The 20300-nt window shown below is 39.2% G+C and overlaps 1 protein-coding gene across 1 annotated transcript in view; it reads right to left on the bottom strand.

Moving 5' to 3' along the window:
* SCUBE1 (signal peptide, CUB domain and EGF like domain containing 1) overlaps positions 1–20300 on the bottom strand; it is a gene marked incomplete at both ends in the record, with an annotated part of 198780 nt that overhangs the window by 130406 nt on the left and 48074 nt on the right. The window contains one exon of the mRNA XM_079545374.1: positions 14167–14301. Coding sequence (XP_079401500.1) covers positions 14167–14301 — 135 coding nt within the window. The remainder of the gene's footprint in view (positions 1–14166; positions 14302–20300) is intronic.

Below are 20300 nucleotides of genomic sequence, written 5' to 3'. Positions count from 1 at the left end.
TTATCGCTTACTGTTTTTTTTCTGGCACTTTTTAATCCCTTTTCTTGAAGTTCTGTGTTGGCCCCAGGGACAATTCTGTTCTGCAGATTAGCGAAATAGTTTGCTAAGGCAATTCACAGAACGGCAATGGTACAGTTACTCTCAACTTACTTTACTTGAGCAATGCTGTCACTCAAAGTAATACAATTTGCATCACCAGCCTCTGTTGTTGGCAGATCCTACTGAAATTCATGAGTCTGTTAACTTCTGAACCAGTTTGATCAGACTTACCAGGGATCTCCACTTGAGAGAGAACACTACATCTATGAGTAGAGCAGTCTTTAGCCTTTACAGATTTAATGGTCTAACAAAGCTATTTCATCCTTGTTTCCATTTATACACCTATTATTCTATTCTTTAGAAAGAACAAAGCTGTGAAAGGACAGGATGAATGAGGATGATGACACATTCACAAAGCTGCACATGGAAATAGGCATCACATCTACCAGCAGAATATCCAGTTAGCATCAATCCCTTGGTTGAACAATCCATGAAAATAAAGAAGAAAAATCATTTGGAATCTATTGGAGCCATTTGTGACAAGTCAACAAGACTTAGTAATAATAAGTAGACTGCAGGCAGTATTGCTGTGCAAGAGTGAACACTGAAAAATGAGCATTTTTTCTTGACAAGCAGTTCTGTTTAATTTCTCTACTTTGATGAAAAGCATCAGCTAAATATTAAATATGGACTTTACTTTGAGCACTATTTGCAGATGGTCAAGGTAAGCAGAAAAAAATGACAGTGTTTAATCTGATATCACATCATATGAGAAGGCAGGGGAATCTTGTTTCTGTCTGTAAATAGACCATGGAAGTCCAAGGAGAGAATAAATACAGAACAGGAAGAACGTGATGTCATTCAACACAGCCACACTTCTGACCACAATGTTGCTTTTCAGATAGAAAAAGGAATAGAGCTCAAGACAGAATTAACGCCATGAAGTGACTCACAAGAAACACTAAAAGAAAATGAGGCTGTTACCCATGTTTTTAGCAGAAACAAAGAAACAAAAGACCCTCATGAAACAGACATAAATGCTGAGCGCTTGGAGCTATTTTTACACTTTAGGTTTAAGCATTTGATAGCAAATAGATAGTGAGAAGTGAATTTCATGGATACTCAGAAGCTGTACCATTTACAGATAGGTCTAGACAGCCTGAGAAGTGGGTTGTAAAACCCAGTGGACAACAGGAAAATTCCTTTAGCCACTTGCATCCTGCTTGCATAGAACAGATGAGAGTAACACAAAAAATACAACAGGACATACCTGCTCTCACCAAGGCTCTACTTTTAAAGGATCTAACTAACGAGAATTACCACTGGTGTTCTTTGATTTTATTGTTCTTCTGGCATGTTACTCTACCATGGATCTGCCTTACGGAGCATTTCAATAAGTCCTGACAAGTAATCTTCCAGATTAATTCAGAGTTCATTGGGTAGATAAGTGGTCTCCTTTCTCAGAGGGACAGCTCAGGAATGACAGCTCATCACCTCTTTTCTGTGAATTCTCTGAAGATTCAACATCACAAAGTATTTCCAGTTAATGCCAGCTGAAGACAAATGGTAACATAGTCAAATGGCAAGAAGTCACATTGACATCTACACAAATCCTTTTCAAAAAGAATGTCCAGGTAAACATACTACTCAGAATTCAAAAGAGAGACACAGATTAGCCTGGAAAAGTATTGCCCACCAAATCCGGGTTTAAAGCAGCTTATTACAGGCTTTTTTTTTAACGATATGTTTTTCAGACTCCAATTAGAGTAGAGTAATTAAATGTCCATTAAGGAAACACTTAGGACAAATTACAGCTTTTCCTGGGAAGCTAGAGGGAATTGTAAAGCATTCTGTCTGGAGACAAGGAGCAGAAACAGCACTTAGAGAAGAGTATGCATGGAAACCTGTAACTGTCAGTAAGAGCAGGATCATCCAGCCTCGCCACAAGCACAGCTTGAATGCTGCCCTTTGGTAGAGCTGGCAGGACATTTTTGGGTGGTTTTGTTTGATCTGGAAAGCTCCCCCAACCCTGAAATATTTCACCTGTGAAAGAAAACTTGCAATTCAGAAATTCTACCAGGAATATACCCCTCCACCTGGCCAACCAGGCTTCTTGATTGAGCTGTTTCTTGTTGCTGTCTACTTTCTTGATACAAACACTTCATGAACATTCACATTACTGTGTAATAAAACACATGATATTTAGCTGCATTGTCAGGCCTATGGAGGAAGACAAAGCTGCCTAACTAACACTGCCATATAGTGCCAAGGGACAACACAACCCAGGCTGAAATGTTTTCAAATTTATTTTTATTTTTTTAAATGAGGGCTTTTTTGTTTGTTTGTTTTAAGCAATTACTGTTATTCCAGAAAAAGCAGCTACTTTGGAGAACAGAATTTGGTTTAGTGGAAAAATACACTTCTTTCAAAAACAATGTTGACAACATATGGTTGATCTATTCAGGTAGCTGTAATCCACATCATTTCTCAAAACCTGCACTTTTCCAATGTAACTGTGGCTGCTTTTCCAGAATGAGGGCACAGTGCAATTGTTATCAGGTATTGCCCTTGCAGCCCAGAATGTCAACCACACCTTGGGCTCCATCAAATAAGAGGGGCCAGCAGGTCAATGGAAATGATCCTGCCCCTCTACTCTGTGCTGGTGTGGCTTCACCTGGAGTACTTCATCCAGATGTGGAGTCCTCAGTACAGGAGAGACATGGACCTGTTGGAGTGTGTCCAGAGAGGGGGCACCAAAATGATGCAAGCAATGGAACATCTCTCTCCTATGGGTACAAGCTGAGAGAGCTGGGACTGTTCAGCCTGGAGAAGAGCAGGCTCCAGGGAAACCTGATAGAAGCCTTTCAATATCTAAAGAGGGGTTATGGGAAAGAAGGGGACAGACTCTTTAGAGCAGGGTCTGCTGTGACAGGACAAGGGGAAATGGTTTCAAACTAAAAGAGGGAAGTTTTAAATTGGATATAGGAAAAATGTTTTTTATGATAGGGGCAATGAGGCACGGGAACAAGTTGCCCAGAGAGGTGGTGGATGCCCCATTACTAGAGACATTCAAGGTCAGGCTGGACAGGGCTCTGAGCAACCTGATCTAGCCATGGCTGTCCCTGTTCATTGCACAGGAGTTGGATTAGATGATTTTTAAAGGTTCCTTCCAACTCAAACGGATCTATGATTCTGTGATCCTAATTCCAGCAGGAAGTTGAGTTGCTAGGTACCATAAGTAATCACTCAGTTTACAGTGCTGAGCTAATGGAAAACAAACAGGTGAAGGAAGTAGGGGAAGGAAAGGCAGAAGAGGACAGGATTTGATCTCCAAACATGTACACCTAATTCATCAATCACTGATTTTAAAGTGTACCAAGGATGAAAGAAGGGAATTACATAATTGGTCAAAGGAATAGGACTTAAGATATCTGCAACCTGTTCGTAGTAGATGCATATGGAAAAACAGAAACTCAGTTTTACAAAAAACAGGTTTGGTGGAATCAACATAGTACCAGTAAAAAGGTATATTTTGTCAAATGATTCCTTCAGAGCTTTCTTGGAAAGCTCCTGAGATTTCTACAGCCTTCCTGAATCTCTTCTAGGCAAACTATTTAACTTTTTGGTCTCCCATACCTACAGCACCATGATCTAATAGCTCCTACTTCAGAGGATGTTTAAAATCCTGAGGAAGTTTTCATGGACGCCTTCAACATCCTCTAATTAATTAGTGAATGGAAGAGCAAATAACTAGCAGTTCACTTCTAATGCAGATAGAATGAGAAATGCATGTCATACGAAGTATTTCCATAATGGTTTCCCCACATTGGTATTTCTAGCATTCCAAACGTCAGTTCAAATAACCAATTGTCACTATTCAAAATACTGAAATGTCAACACTGATCATGTGAATTTCTGTCAAAAATTAATGTTTGTGTAAGGAGGCTCTTCTTTTCAGCTTGTCTACTGCTTTGCAGTTTGATATGGATTGAAGAGAGCAGCTATTATATTTTCCTAAGCCCATGTTATCTATAGGGAAAAAGCCTGCCAGCTCGGGTAAATCATCAGCATAACACAATGCTCACACCACATAGCACTGGATACTAGTGGCTTACACACCACATTCTGTGATTTTAAATGGCTATGACCACGCAGAAAAACTTCTAAAGGAAGTGCTTCACATCCAGGAGAGACAAAAATGCTGTTAGTTTTACTCAAAAGTGAATGTTTTATATTGAAACAAAAGACAAAAAATATTAGCAGCAGTTTTGGTGAGTCAGGTACAGCCTCTTGAAAGTGCTCTATCATATTATGTATTATGCATAGAAAGCAGGTAAATTGATTCACCACACAAGCTCAATGTTTTTACAAGTGGTAAATATAGTTCAGAGGGTAATGAACTCCAACAGCACGTGATGCCTTGCTCCTTGTTACAGTTAACGCCACTTTTTCTGCATTTCTTGGCTCCTTGAAAAGCAAAGGATTTGAACTCTTAGAGGCTATCATTCTGTCACTTGTGCACGATTGTCAAGTCTGATTTGCAATCTCAGCATATGACCCTTTGAGAGCATTGAGAATAACATAGGTTTTTCAATATAGTGATTGGGTTTGGGAAGTTTGACTATAATATACTTCAAAGAGGAGTCAGCTAAACAAAAAGAAAACTAAGGGAGAGAATACAGAAAATAAATGGCCATTAGTGAGCAAGGGAATTAAGGAGGTAAAGATGTATAGATTTTAGAATCACAGAACCACAAACTCCTTCGAGTTGAAAGGAAACTCTAAAGGCCATCTAGTCCAACTCCCTTCAATGAACAGAGACACCACAGCTAGATCAGATTGCCCAGTGCCTGATCCAGCCTCACCTTGAAAGTCTAAAAGGGATGGGGCATTCACCACATCAGTGGGCAACCTGTTCCAGTGCCTCACCACCCTCACCGTAAAACACTTTCCATCTACATTTTCCATCAACACTTTCTATCTAACCTAATTCTACCCTCTTTGAGTTTCAAATCACTTCCCCTTTCTCTATCACCACAGACCCTGCTAAAGAGTCAGTCCCCTTCCTTTCCGTAACTCTCCTTTAGATACTGAAAGGCTCTATCAGGTCACTTTGCAGCCTTCTCTTCTCCAGGCTGAACAGCCCAGCTCTTCAGCCTGTCCTCGTAGGAAAGTTGGTCCATTCCATGGATCATTTTTGTGGCCCTTCTCTGGACACACTCCAACAGGTCCATGTCTCTCCTGTACTGAGGACTCCACATCTGGATGCAGTACTCCAGGTGAAGCCTCACCAGCAAAGAGATGAGGGGCAGATTACCACCCTAAACCTTCTGGCCATGCTCCTTTTGATGCAGCCCAGGATACAGTTGGCTTTATGGGCTGTCAGGGTACGTTGTTGACTCATTTCTAGCTTCCTATCCACCAGTAGCCCCAGGTCTTTTTCAGCAGGGCTGCACTCAATCGTCTCATCTCCCAACTCGTATTGATAATGGAGTCGCCTTGACTCAGGTGCAAGATCTTGCATTTGGATTTGTTGAATCTCAAGCCTGTCTAGGTCCCTCTGAATGCCATTTTGTCCCTCTGGTGTGTTGATCGTAATCCACAGCTTGGTGTTACCAGCAACCAGCACCTGTCATTTGCTGAGGGTGTACTCAACCGCACTGTCAGCATCACTGACAAAGATATTAAAGAGTGTATGTGCCAGCACTGACCCAGTGATGAGTGAGGGACACCACACATCACTGATCTCCCTCCAGACATTAAGCCATTGACCACCACTCTCTGGACTTGATCCTGCAGCCTGTTCTTCAGCCACTGAACAGCCCATCCATCAAATCCATATCTTTCCAATTTGGAGAGAAGGATGCTATGGGTTACTGTATCAAAGGCCTTACTAAAGTTGAGATAGATGACATCAGTTGCCCTTCTATTGTCCACTGATGCAGTGACACCATCATAAAAGACCACCAGGTTGATCAAGCAGGATTTGCCCTTGGTGAAACCATGCTGATTCTCCCGTATCACCTCCCTGTTTTCCGTGTGCCTTAGCACAGCTTCCAGGAGGATCTTCTCCATGGTCTTCCCCAGCAGATGTGAGACTGCCAGGTCAGTAGTTCTCGGGGTCATCCTTTTTACTCTTTTTAAAAATGGGTGTGATGTTACCCTTTTTTTCCAGTCAACGGGGATCTCACCTGATTGCCATGACTTTTTAAGTGTGATTGAGAGTGCCTTATACTAACTGATCCACAGCTTTCTTTTCTTCCTTGATTTAGTCTCCTCCATTTTACTTTATTCCCATTTGGCTGTGTATCTCTCTCACTCCTTCTCTCACCTTCCTTTTAGCTGACATGCCCTTTTCTCACTCCTATCTTCTGTTTGTGCTCCCTCTTAAAAATATCTCTTGGGGCTACTGCAGCGTTTCTGCTGTGAAAGCATTCACTGTGACTATATGTTTGTCCCGTCCTCTGCCCTGTGTCTGCTTTATTCACTCAGGCTGTAAATTTTCCAAATTTGTTTAAGCTCTAGCACAGTCTGGCCCTATTCTTGACTGGTGCTGAAATATAAAAAAAACATATGTATATGAAAGTACCATCAAGAACAGCAACAACTATTTCACTGCCTTGATACTTCAAGGATGTAAAGCTTAGCCAAGCATGCAAGCATTGCTATGTTTGAAAATACACATTGCTTTAAATGCAAGGATCACCCTTCTCATTTCCATTAACTCCTAAATTATTTCAGAATAGCACAGAGCAACTTCAAATATAAGTACATGGATTTGAATAATAAATCGGACTCATTAAATGCACAGTATGCATACTATATACAGGAGGGTATAGAAGAGCAGGAGGTATATTTGAACAGCTATTTAGCATTTATATCTTGAATTCCTATTGGTTTACAGCCAAAAACACAGCAGTATCAGCCTCTAGAGAGCTCGTGCTGGATCAAATCTGTAAGATGTCATGAATACCAGAAAAGAAAAACAGTGCCTACAATATGGTCTGTGGCTGATTTTTCCACAGAGTGAAAAACAGTAAGAGAAATACTGGGAGGCCCTTAAGTCACTACAGTAGGTACGAAAGACAATGAGCATCTTTACACAGCATTCAGAGTTGGGCCAATAATTCATTACAGTATCCCTGATGGCACAGGAGAGATATGCATAACAAATTCAAAGTATGGTGCACTAAAAACAGAGTCCATTTGTTGTATGCACGTGCAAATGCAAGACTTTTCCAGTACATTCTGGCTTAATATTTTTGCCAGATCTTTCTCACCTGATGTTTCAGTCAACCGGATGCTAGAGGCTTTAAAAAACACACCAGTTCTTTTATTTGGTGTAATCCTGATATACCTGGAGCAGACAGTACGAACAGAACATTGGTTCACTTCCAATGTTATTGAGTGATTAAGTGTGAAAGCCCTCTTTGCGTATTTTCACTCTGATTTTTTTTTTTGAATGTACTACTTTCCAGTGTGTTTTCCCAGTCGTGCGTGTAGCTTTCCCATCTTGTCAGCACTGCCCGTCAGGAGCTGAGCCACAGGCTGCTTGCCGCACTTTCTCTCACACAGGTGTGGAAAGGTTTTTGATCTAGCTCAGAAATTCCCTGCTCCCCCTGGCAAGCTGGCTGCCTGTCATGCTGCTGCAGGATCTTTCAAACAGCTGCTCTTTTCCAAGACACACTTTGTTGCATCTCCAGCTTCGTTATTTCTTACACACTTCTCTTCCCCCTTTACTTTCATCCCTTCCATACCAAAAGGCACTGGCAATGGAGCCATGCAGAAACAACTACTGCACTATTTCAGATTCTGGTTCACTGAGGAATTATCTGCATGTTCTAGTTTATCATTTAGTCAGGAACATGCAACTGTATCTGTCTTTGAAGATATTCAAGCACTGTGTGCAAACGCTATGAGCAACTTGGACATAACTTCTTGATTACTTACCAATTTATATATTTTAATTATTATCTTTTTTGTTTAAAAAGTATTTATGTTCTGATCATGGACACTTAAATTTGGGACCTATTACATGCAGGATAGCTTCTGCACCACATTCTAAATTCAATCACAGATTTTGGCAACATCTGGGAATTTGCTAGTGTTCCTAAGTGTTGGGAGAATTATTTGCTTTCATTGTTAATGAGTTCATCCCATTGCATCCAGATAATCAATCTGTTTACTAGTGTAACCTACCTCAGCAGAAGCAAAGCAGTGCACGGAATTGAATACTTAGCAAAATTTTATAATCTTTCCGAATCAAACCAAAATCAAAGCTTCAGAAAAATTTAAAGAACAGTCAGTATTTTTCTGTCAGAAGGTAAGTCAGCTATAAAACTAAGATAGAGTATGAAGAGACTTCACCATAGTTTGTGGAGTATAAGGATGAAATAGGTCTCAATTTGTGCACAGGAACTCAACAGGGGCCTGCAGCAAATCATACATGGCTCTAATTAACTCTGAGCTTAGGATACACTGAAACTCCATAGTGATTTCACACCCTCCACCATTTCCTCACATACTTGTTTCCATTTGGACTGCTCTGATGAACAGGACTACAGCTTATTTAATGGAGTAAATCTATCTTGTAGTTCAGACACAGCCACAAGTGCCTAAGATGATACCGTGGTGTTAACAACTCCATTTTCCTAACTATAGAAGGAAGACTGCAGCCTCAGGATTGTGACAATTATGATACTTAACAACAAAACCTCCTTTTGCACATTTTTCTGGATAGACTGCTTACTCTCACATCTAATCCTAATCTTTCACCTAATACTGTTTTCATTATTATATAGTTACTGCTTACCCTCATAGTTGAACAGAAGGCAGACTGCACTTAAATTAAGTTTATACCAGTGTAGCTTTACTAGTCTTAATTGTGCCAAATCACCAACACACAAGAAATACAAGGTCAAGCCTAAGTGAGATTTTTTTACCTTTATCAGGTGTTGTCAGCTGTTGCGTGTTCCCTCCCGTCGAATTAAAAAGTTCTTCCATTCCAAAGGAATGAAGAAAAGCAAACGCAAGGTGCTCTTCACGCTGACTGCTAGAGCAAGGGAGAATCTCTGAAGCCAAAGTGCAGCAATTTTTGTGTGTTATACACACTTTTATAAGGTTTCACACTTCTAACAGGGTACAATGAGATTCAAAATGCTTTCTCAAGCTTTTCCTTTCCTGGATACACTCTGAATCTTATATTCCAGTTCATCAATTGAACTTTTTATTCAAAATGCATCATATGAACATATAAACAAATGAGCTTCTATTACAGCCAGGTCATGCTGTGTGCAGCAGTTTTAGGAAACAAATTCCAAGATCACACTATGTTTGTCCAGATAAAACTTACCCTGCCTGAAAGGTTTTCTTATTCCATTATCTAAAAGCACATGAACTAATTTCCTTAAAATTTATATACATTCCTCTACTTTACAATCATATTAGGATTCCAATTTTGAAAGACAAATAAGACTACTCTGTTTCAGTGAATGGGATGCCTGTACTCAAGGTAGCTATGGCAAGTATACTGAAAGCAATGGAGTAATTTAACTTGTTACATCATCATGAAAGAGCTTTCATAGCTGAGATGAGAAATGCTGTATTTCATAAAGTCTGGAACGGCGCTGGCAACACATAATTATTTAAAGTCACCCTTTCACATTGATCTAAATATGAATAGATTATTGTGCTTCTGCAGAAAAAGCACCTCTGTCCTCTATAGCACATTGCAGAAATTCACAGAAGTCACAATAACCTTCTGCTCAGAGTCTCACTAGGCACCAGCACACAGGAATAAAGTTCAGAAACCCAAACTGCAGACCTCTCCTGCACTGGACAGTGAGCATGCTTCCTCCCATGGAATCCTAAGACATTATTCTATGCTGTGGAATCCTACCAAACTAAGAAAATAGGTAAGGAGTAAAAACATATCATGGAAAGTAGGAGAGAAAAAAAATTGAACAAAGGTTAATCTATAGTCCTCGGAGGACTGTGTAGGTTTGATATCAGCTTACCCTAGCACTCCTATGCTGCAACTACAGAATTTACAAGAGTTTAAACACATAACCAAGTTTACAAGTTACCATAAGCACAAGCACAGTAAGTACATTCAGCCCATCACAAACGTGAGACAATTTGATTTTGCACGCTTCTCTGTCCTCTGGGACTAGACCGTTGCACTCGTGCAGAAAGAGACACAGCTTGAGACTGTAGCGCTGTAATTAGCTAAATCACTATAGATTGACTTTATGTGTCAAAATCCCCAGCTCTGCTAAGAACATAAGTCTAATGGGATATGCAGTTCTTTGTCAAATATTTTGTTTCTTTGTTTGCTTTAAACAGGCTTGAAAATGATGGTAACAACCATGCAAAAAGCTTTTCTACCACTTGACCAGACCATCAGAATTTCCAGACTCCTATAGTCTGGTTGTTCTTCCTCTCTTCTTGTCCTCACTTAACATTACCACTCCTAATTGGATCTGCCTTTTTAGCATACTCGGCACTAGCTTTATAAAAATATTGGCAGTGACCAATTAGCAGATGTAAGACCATTAATATAACTATACTTTTGATAGACATCCAAGGCATAGAACTTAAAAAGGCAGAAGTCTTCCTAGCCACAGAACTCCTGAAGTATCTGGCTTATAAGCAAATTGCACTTTGTGCATTAGAGACTTGCTCTCTAGGGCAGTGGTGGCCTTCTGTATCACTTCAGCTGAGAATTTTGGTTGGAGAGGCAGTTTGTAGTACGTGCTCTTAAATACAATGTCTTTAACAGCTTTAATGCAATTAGGACATCCTGATCATTCTGAACCTCAGGGTCATTAACGGCATATAACTAAACTTCGTACATTTTGATATATTGAGGCCCATTTCAGATTTTTAACCAACTTTAATATCATTAAGACTTTAAGGATGTGCCCTGAGACTTTGCTGGACTGGGCCTTTTGGCTTATCACCAAATGAAGGGAAAACATGCTGTAAGCCACTCACCTGACTCAGTCACAGCTGCAGCACATGATACTAATCTTCACATTTATTAAACACATGCTCCCTCTGGAGCTGGAGATGATACAGTAACAGCTGTTTTATTCTGGTTTCTTTTTAAGACATGAGGAAACACAAATGTTTTTCTGGTGTAACTCACAGTTTGCACAACAACGCTGGTAATTAAGATGACTAAGATAAACAACTGCTAAGTTGCCCATATCCTTCACCATCCATTTTCCCTCCCTGTTGTTGCCATCATTACTGTAAGTAAACTAGTACTGAAATCTGAGGGAAATTAAATTTTACACAAAAATAAATGAACTAAGTTGTACTGGGCATAGTCTCCTCCCAAAAGATGCAGAGACTAAACATAAGAAATCAGAAGGCCTGTAACGGAGGTAGTGAAATAGAGCAAATACTAAGAAACCAGGGTTTGTCTTCACTTTAATGTCAGCTTGGCCTCTTGTTGGTATAAAATACATATTTCTCTGCAGATCATTAATCCTTCTTGTCTGCAGGAAATAATGAGAAGACTTCTAGATGGCAAGCAAACATGTCCTCTGGGACACAAAGACGCTATTAAAAACCCTTACCATGAACTCCAGTGTGGCTTTTAACCACAGCTTGTGGGTAGGCATGCAGTGGTGAAATACACCCTGCAAATCATGGAGCAGGCCCAGGGCATCTCTCTCCAGCATCTGACAATCAGGAAGAGAATGCCTGATACTGGAAGATACTAATTCCTCAGCTGTTAGCGCATGTCAGCAGCAGTAGCCTTGCTGAGGGTGGAGGAAGGTGAACTGCTTCACAGGCAGGGCATTCACTGCTTAGGTTGGTGCTGCTCCTTTCACTCTGAACTCATCCCAATCCCAAGGTCATCCTAAGCACCTTGCGATGCTTCTTCCCTTATGCCAAGGCATTTGAAAACAGGAGAAAAAAAAGTGGTAGCGAGATGAATGAAGAACCTTGCGGCTGACTGTTTTATACTAGATAAGTCCTTGAAGAGACTGGGGGATTGTGTGACTGCACATGCATTTTCCAGAGACAGAAGAGTAATCCCACTGTAATTAATAGATCTTATTGTTCTCAAAGTCAACAAGCTTGCTAAAGTGCTTTGGCAAGTCAGCACATTTATGTTTGGATTGCAATGCTATGTGTTTATTATGCCTGCATCCACTTCAGCCTTGTTTACCAACAGAGGTATGGATACAATCTAGCACAAGGCACAAATCTAGCTAACTGTATTGATGAAAGTATTTTGGTATTTCTGTGCTCCAGCATTTTTTGTAGAGGCACTTACAAGTGAGACAGATGAAAGTGCGTAAACACTGATATTAAAAAAGCCATTTGCTTTCTCACCACGCAATGTTTACTGTTTGCAGTTCAGTCACCTCTGTCAACTGAAATAGATCATTCCATCTCATTCCCTTCCTCCAGCACATTTACCCAATATATTTGTATGTGAGATCAGGACACTGCAATGTAATGCTTGCTTTTATTGTAAATTGGCACTTAGTTTTCAAAGGTTACAAAACTTCTGATCATAAACCACTTTGTGATCACGATTGGTCTATTTGGCGGTGAGTGGTCTTTTTCCAGTTCTCTAAATGATATGATATTACTTCAAATTAAATGGCCATGTCTTATTTTACATTTTCCCTGTAAAGAAGTTAACACAAATATGTTATTCCCCTGCATATTTATTAAGTGCATGAAGCATTCAACCTTCAAATCCATTTCCACAGTCCTTCCTGCTAACTAGAAATCTTTGCAATAAAAACTCACCTATTTCCCTCAATAAATCTATTCTTTACACAAAAGTTTTGCCTTCAGAGCCTCATTTTTCATTTATTTCATTAGTTTCCATCTCAGATAACTAAATTCTCTTTTATTACAACTGGGAATTTTTATAATGTGCAAATTGAAATAATGATTGCATCGCAGTGTTCTGCAAGTGGTTTTCATTAAGCCTCCAGCTACTATTCCTTGCTCTGCTGGATATCTTTGTGACAGGGTTACTTTATGCTGGACAGAAATTCGAACAATTTTTGTTGAAACAGATAATAAAAGCTTGCTAGATCACAACCTTTAAAATACACTAGCTGATGGTGCTTAATTTCATGCTCTTGTCAAAATCAAAATACCTCAACTGCTTAAAACTTAACAGTCACGCTAAAAAGTGAACCTGTGAAGATATTGTGGAGTTACATATTTCTAAAAATTGAAATTCTTCCTTGTCTTCATAGTTCTATGTAAACAGGCACACAGTGCCAGAAATACATTTACATTTCTGAAATGCTAGACTACAAAGCTTTGTAAACAGGGTGACTATATTCATACTCTATGTTCAAGTAGGATTTTCTGATTAATTTTAGTGACTCAAAACAGCTCGGAACAATTTGTTTGGCTTGTTGAAATTTACAGCATGCTTTCGTTGTTGATCACCAGACTCATCTTGCTACTTTGTCATTCTGTATTGCCTGTTGGTAAATGAGTTTGCTACAATATATTCCCATTGCTGCCAGGGTCACCAGAAGTCTGAATGAACACATAAAGAGCCCACTTAATTGCAAAGATTTATAGTTATGCTGTTTTCTTTTCTCCCTTTCCACTCAAACTCGTCTTCTGTGTCTGACATGTATAGAAAAGGCAGAGCTGCTTACTCTAGTTGAAATAAGCAGCAGGGATTCCTTAGTCCTACTGCTAATGCATAGGCAACAGAGAAGCTGTTTTCTAAGCCACGCTACATAGGGTACGGAACCAAATAATGGTATGCCAACATAGTACCAGCCATCATCAGTCCGCAAGGAAGCCATGAGTTACATGACAGGCAAAGGGTGAGCTACCATGCAATAAATAGATGAGCTTTTGAGTCTTCAAAGTAAGAAGCAGAAAATTGCCAGTTGAAAATCTCTTTTCCGCCTGTCCCAAGAGCCTGCTGCCTGATTCATGTATAATTTTGTCAAACTAAAGCCTTTTCCTCTACCTTGTTTATGGTTACGCTTTAAGTTTAGGTAGCAGTGGAATCAACAAATTCCAAACAACCAGATTTGGAGCTGAAAATTACTCCTCTGAAACAGTTTCTGCAACTCTAATTGAACACGATTGTTCTAAAGAACAAAATCAGACACTTACCAATGGAGCGATGAATGCAGGTGTGCTGGTTATCACTCAGAAAAAAGCCTTCTTTGCACTGACATTCATAGCTGCCCATAGTATTTACACAAATCTGCTGGCACCCTCCATTGTTATCCTGGCACTCATCAACGTCTAGGAGAAAAGCAAAAAGAAACACAGCATAACAGACTTAGAACATGCATCTAGAAGAGAAGGGAATCCATAAAAAGACACACTGTAAATTAAGCTAATGAAAACTACCTGGACTCCAACACAATTAATCCAAATTGACTCATCTGCTTCTTTTTCCTGCATTGTAGGTTTAAAGTTAACATTAAAAAAAAAAACAACAATGAAAACAACAGTGTAGAGGAGGAGTCCAGCTAAGACTCCATGCACTCCGAGCTACAAATTGATTTCCAATGCACAGTGAATGTTAACATCCTAAAAAGGCTACGACCCCATCTGCCAAGTGTGGTGTTGCACACTGTCATTCCCACTTCACTTGGAAAGACATACTTCAGGCCTACAGTAATTTCTAGCAGGGGTAGCAGGCAAACACAAAGGGCATTACTGGGTGAAAAGAGTCTTTATAGAGTTCTGGTCTTGAACAGAACAGCATGTTTCAATTACTGGAGTCATAACCCCCTACTTTGTCAGTTTGTTTAATGTTGTTTAATGAAAAGAAGGCTTCTTAAATCTAAATGTTCCATGTCCATATTGTCATTTTAATAGGCAAATATATAAAACCACAAAGGCAGCATTAGCTACTGGCTGTTTTGAGGGTCCCTTGAGCATAAAAGTTTTTATGCTGTTGTGTTTAACAGAGACATATGTTTCGGCATTGGGAAAACATTGACACTTACATGATATCTGACTCACATTCAACCTTGCAACTCCTGTTTTGCTCGTAAAAGACATATCACATCCATTTTCAATTTTCTCTTTGGATAAAAGCAACTTGCCACCTGAGAAGTCCATGTTTTTATTTTTATTTTTTAATGGAGACTCTCCCACCAGTTAGTTATTCCACCAGATGTACCAACATGTCAGCAAATGTGTTGGTGTATGTTTTGTTTTTATTTTTGGAGAGGGGGAGGAGGAAAAGGAATACAGCAAAGCTGAATAAACGATCCACAACACTGAAAACCTCAGAAGAGCTGGCAGAGCTCCTGCAGAAATTAATTCCTGAGGACTGGCCACAGTACATCAAGGTAAAACCAAGCTGCTTCTGCTAGTACTCTTCCAGGCAAGGTCAGGAAGTACAAGGGCAGGAGAAACTCTTGCTGGTAACTAATACAGGAACATAAGCTAGCTCAGGCAACTTGCTCAGCTAAACTTACTATTGCTGTTTGTGCTGGTGGGCTGCTTACACCTCATGTAGATGACAGGAACTGTAGCTCTTTTTCAAAAACAGAGAAAGCTCTAGGGTAATTAAAGCACTACCAAGAAAAGGAAACATGAAGACAATGCTTCCACATTGAGAAGAAAACTATAAATAAGACAACTTTCTGAGACTTCATCTGTGAATTAGCAGGCAGTGCTACCCCATAAATGACAACTCAAACTAGTTTCTTTCAAAGAGCACACTGAAATCTAGATTCTCCAGAAGATTAGCTAAATACTTACTTTCTTAAAAGAAAAAGTCTCAGTTGATATATGTACAAATCCCAAAATTTTACTACAAAGCATGCTACATTCCAAGCATTCTGTTTACAGTATCACAAAGCAACTTGAATTATTGTCTTCCAGCTCTGATGAATAATCTGAAACAAATGCAATGATTTATAAACATTATTTTTTGTTCTTGATTGTAAAGGCTAGTGATTTACCACTTCCATGGAGAGAGAGCTTAATTTACCACCAATCCTCAAGCCCATATGCTGGAATAAATGTTAACTTCAAGTAAAACTCTTTAAAAATCCTTTATGAAGAATTTCTTCCAATTGTTTTCACTTACTTGCCTCAAAACTATTTTAATGAAGGGAAGGAGCTGAAGAAAGAGAGCAGCTGGGATCTAGGATTACCGTATCGGTAACTCCATAATACATGACTTCCATTAAATCTTGGCCAAGTGGTAGTGCAGGATTAGCACCTTCTTTTCTTAGGTCTTACACTAGGAACAGGCTTTCTGGAGCACTCTGTATTACTTCAGTCTTAAAAGGCAATACTGTATAATATCAACCATACCAAGCAATACACTGGCCATAGCTACCTGAAAAATATTTATTGAACTATATTCTAGGTAAACTTTCTTCCAAATAATATAATTATTAACATCAGCCCTCTACTAGTCCAGTTTAGAGAATGGGGTAAAAAATCTTCTAAAGTTAGGAAAGAAGCTCTCTTGACTCCAAAGAGCTCAAATTTTGATAGATTAGGCAGAATAATCCCTTCGTGTATCTGAAATTCTTCAATGCTCAAAAATGAAGTAGCTGCCAAAGAGGCTTTTTCTTTCTTCCATTGTTTGTGCAACTCTTGTTCAATGCAGCTGAACTTACCCAGCAGAACATGTAAACACCGGTAATGCAGCATATGTGAGATTACATTTTGGACAAGACTTTCTAGCAATTTAAGTTCCCCATAAACATCAAAATAAGAAGTTGACTTTTTTTCAATAAAACTCTTTTGGCTTCAGTTTTGTTAGGCTCTAGATGTCAAATCAGGCTGTTGACTGTTTTGAAAAACAGAGTGGATCCTCAGCAGCTTTAGTTGTTGTCACTTTGTCTGAGACTTTACACCTGCTGGAGACCTGCATCCAAAGGCCTAACACTAATACAAGCAAAAAGTCATTTCTGACAATGCAGAATCTTTTTCTCTTGATCATCTGCTTTAAATCCCACCAAAACTCCATTTAAAAATTTTTAAATTGAGTATGAATACACAGCTCACATTTCTTATTACTCCTTAAAAAAACATGGTTTTCAGAGCAGACATCTTTTCTTTGGCAACCTTTTGCATAAGATCAGCTGACACTGCTCATCTTACTGAGAACCAGTACCTGGAGGACAGCAGCCTTGAGGCAGTGAATGCAGTTCTCTCTTCTCTTAAACTGATATCTGGAAAATCAAATTCATTTCCTAGGCTCTTTATCAGACCTAAGTTCTCTCATCTAGGTTGGCCTCACCACCTGACAGTGCACTGGCTCCCAGAATTCATTATGCACCACTTATGGGATAGCCGGATCTCAGAACGCTACCGATGACCCCAAAGAGGAAGTTGGAACAAGGTTTCTGCAAGCTACCTTAATCCAGACTCACAAAAAGATGAAGAAAGGTTCTCACTTGAGCTGAGCTCAGATGGTTATCCTACATAATCTGCCCCAGCTCTCATCCTCAAATAGAGGAAAAAACTAGGAGAAAGTAAATACATGTCCTTAAGCACTATTCTCTCTTTAACACTCTTCTCAAAGAACCATCCCATTATTGTGTCTGTCAAATACATTGATGGTACTTGATGGACGCATCTAGAAAACAGAAGCTCAATTTCTATAGCCTTTAGCTACTTCTTATCTACACAAATACATAACTAGAATGGCAATCAGCACAGAAGCTAGAATTAAATATACAGGGCTTAAACAAGAGTGTATCCAGGGAGACCTGGACTTCAAATTGGCCAGTCATCACCAAGGACAATAAGGAGTAAGGGTAAGGTTAGCTCAGGGAGAGGCTGGGAAAGGAGTATTATCTTTCAAATGGGAGAGATGAAGTATGTATATATACAAATGTATATGTGCATGTATAGATAGATAGATAGATAGATAGATCAGAAGCATGATGCTAATTAACACATACCTGAATTTGCATAAGACCTCTAGGTTTGTGGCCCACTGCCTTCAAATAATCAAACTTGTGTTGTGTACCTTAGTCATATGAGAACAGCAGTGTGGAACACTATCAAAGAGTAGGAAACATTACAGCTGATAAACACGGATGCTTTGTTTATTAAATAAACAAATACTTTCAGTTTCTCATCTAATTTATCTGATGAACTTTTCAAACTAGCTCCACTGGTATTTCACCCTGATCTGGCTCCAAGCTTCCCTCAGTATTTGGCCTAAAGAAGCTATTTGGACCAAATGTCCTCTCTGGATATGCGGGACAAAGGTCTGCTAAGGGTACCTGAAACCAAAACCACAAGCAGGAAGATACAGAAGTGGTAACGTTATATAGAGTAAATGACAAGAACAGGATGTCCACTGCCCAATTCCTTCCATGATCTTCTTCCCCTCTTCTGACATTTCTCTTTCATGTCTGAATTCTCAAGCACTCAAGCCCCTCAGAAATCTGAGTTTAATCTTCGAAGGCTCCAAAGCATTTAGGAGCAATGGCATAATTCACTTATCACTGCATTTTTTGGAGACTTCTGAAAATAGGACTCGTGAGCCAGGGAGCCAATCCTATGAATTTTACATGATTCTTTAAAATATTTCAATAAGCAGAACACTGCAATAGAGAGATGAACTACTGATAGCACTATTCTCAGACTTTTCTCAAAAGTTAGCAATCAAATACCATTAAGGATATATGTATTTGTAAGAGAAATTACTAGCAATGTCAAGCTCAAAAAACATGAAGATCTAATTCTGAAAGTTTAAAATCATTATAATATGAATATTTGTAATCAGCAAGCAGACTGAAAATCTCATAAAAATCACATTCCTTCATTTACCATAGTCATAGGTATTCCTATACATTTAACCCAACATCCCATCTCTAATGCTGCCCTATAGTGGACACATAGGAAAGTATACAGATGGGACACACCTATAGCGTACATGCCTTCCTGTTTTCAGCGATCATATACCTACTGATGTTCCTAAACCACTAGCTGGTCATTGCTTCTGACAGACCTTTCCTCTGTGAATTCTTCTAAACCCTTCTGTACCCAACATGCTGGGGCAAATACTCCTGCAATTTAACTGAGTTACATACAGTACATTTTTTGCTTCAAACTTGATGTTTTATGGCCTGATTGCAAGCATGTCCCCTAATGCCATTATGGTGAGAAACAGTTAATCATTCCCTACTTGCCTTTTCTGTATCTTTCTTAATCTTACAGATTCTCCTTGACCTTCTGGTGTCTACCTCATCGATCTTAAGCTATAGCTACACAAAAATATTACTGCAGAGATCATTCAAATTACTTCAGTATATTACATATAAAACTAACCATTTCTAGCAATTAATGTTAACGACAGCAATATATGAAACACATTCTCACTTCTGTATTCCATTCCCTCCATGCACCATGAGGCTCTATTGAAATGGGTGTCTTGGAAGATCTAATTTCAGGATTGCTCTGGAAGCTTGAAGAGTAAATCTGCCACACAGGTGCTAAGCACATGCAATCAGGTGAGCTGATGTAGGTAGGCACTTCTGCTGGAATGATCACACATGTAGCAACATGTTAATGATGAGAAGCTGACACATTGCATCAGCTGAGGGGACTATGAAAACAGGAATCATTGCTGACTGAAATAACTGTCAAACCAACTTTCTTAGATCAACTCTGTATGAGCACACTAAGGGGAGCATTAGAAGAAACAGACACCAATACCTATACACATGGATTTGCATCTTCAGTTCTGACATCAGCCTTCACCAAGAATTTAAAAGCACATCTCAAATTTTCCACTTTTTACACAAAAGGCAAAAATTCTGTTTTTTGCCCTCCACCTTCAGAAACAAACAAAAATGTGATGATGAAGAAAAGGAAAAAGAACACCAACCCCTCAACTGAGTACTTCACTAATATGGTTAAAGAAAACTTCAAGAGAGCCTTTGCTGAGAAAAAAATTCACTTGAAAAAAAAAACAGATTCAACAGCAGACAGTGTTTACTAGAGTACAAATTAAAAAAACAAAGTGAGGAAAATTATCTTTCCCTGACAAATAAAGCACATTTTCCAGAAAAAAAACAGCAACAACAAAAAAACAAGAACACTTTTGATGATGAATACTAAAATCGCTCTAAAATGATCAATGGATATTATAAAATACCAGATTTCCCTAGAACCATTCTATTATCATGTAAAATAGGCCAAACATGATGCTCCTAATCTGTCCCAGAAAATCCCATATCTCATGATTACCTAGCACCTGAACACACACAGACTAGGCCTCTGCAATTACAGATGTGTGAAATCAAATG

This window comes from Tetrao urogallus (assembly GCF_951394365.1).
Source record: "Tetrao urogallus genome assembly, chromosome: 1".
Classification (NCBI taxonomy): domain Eukaryota; kingdom Metazoa; phylum Chordata; class Aves; order Galliformes; family Phasianidae; genus Tetrao; species Tetrao urogallus.
Note: the sequence above shows the minus strand (reverse complement) of the source record. Positions and strands in the feature narration are given on the sequence as shown.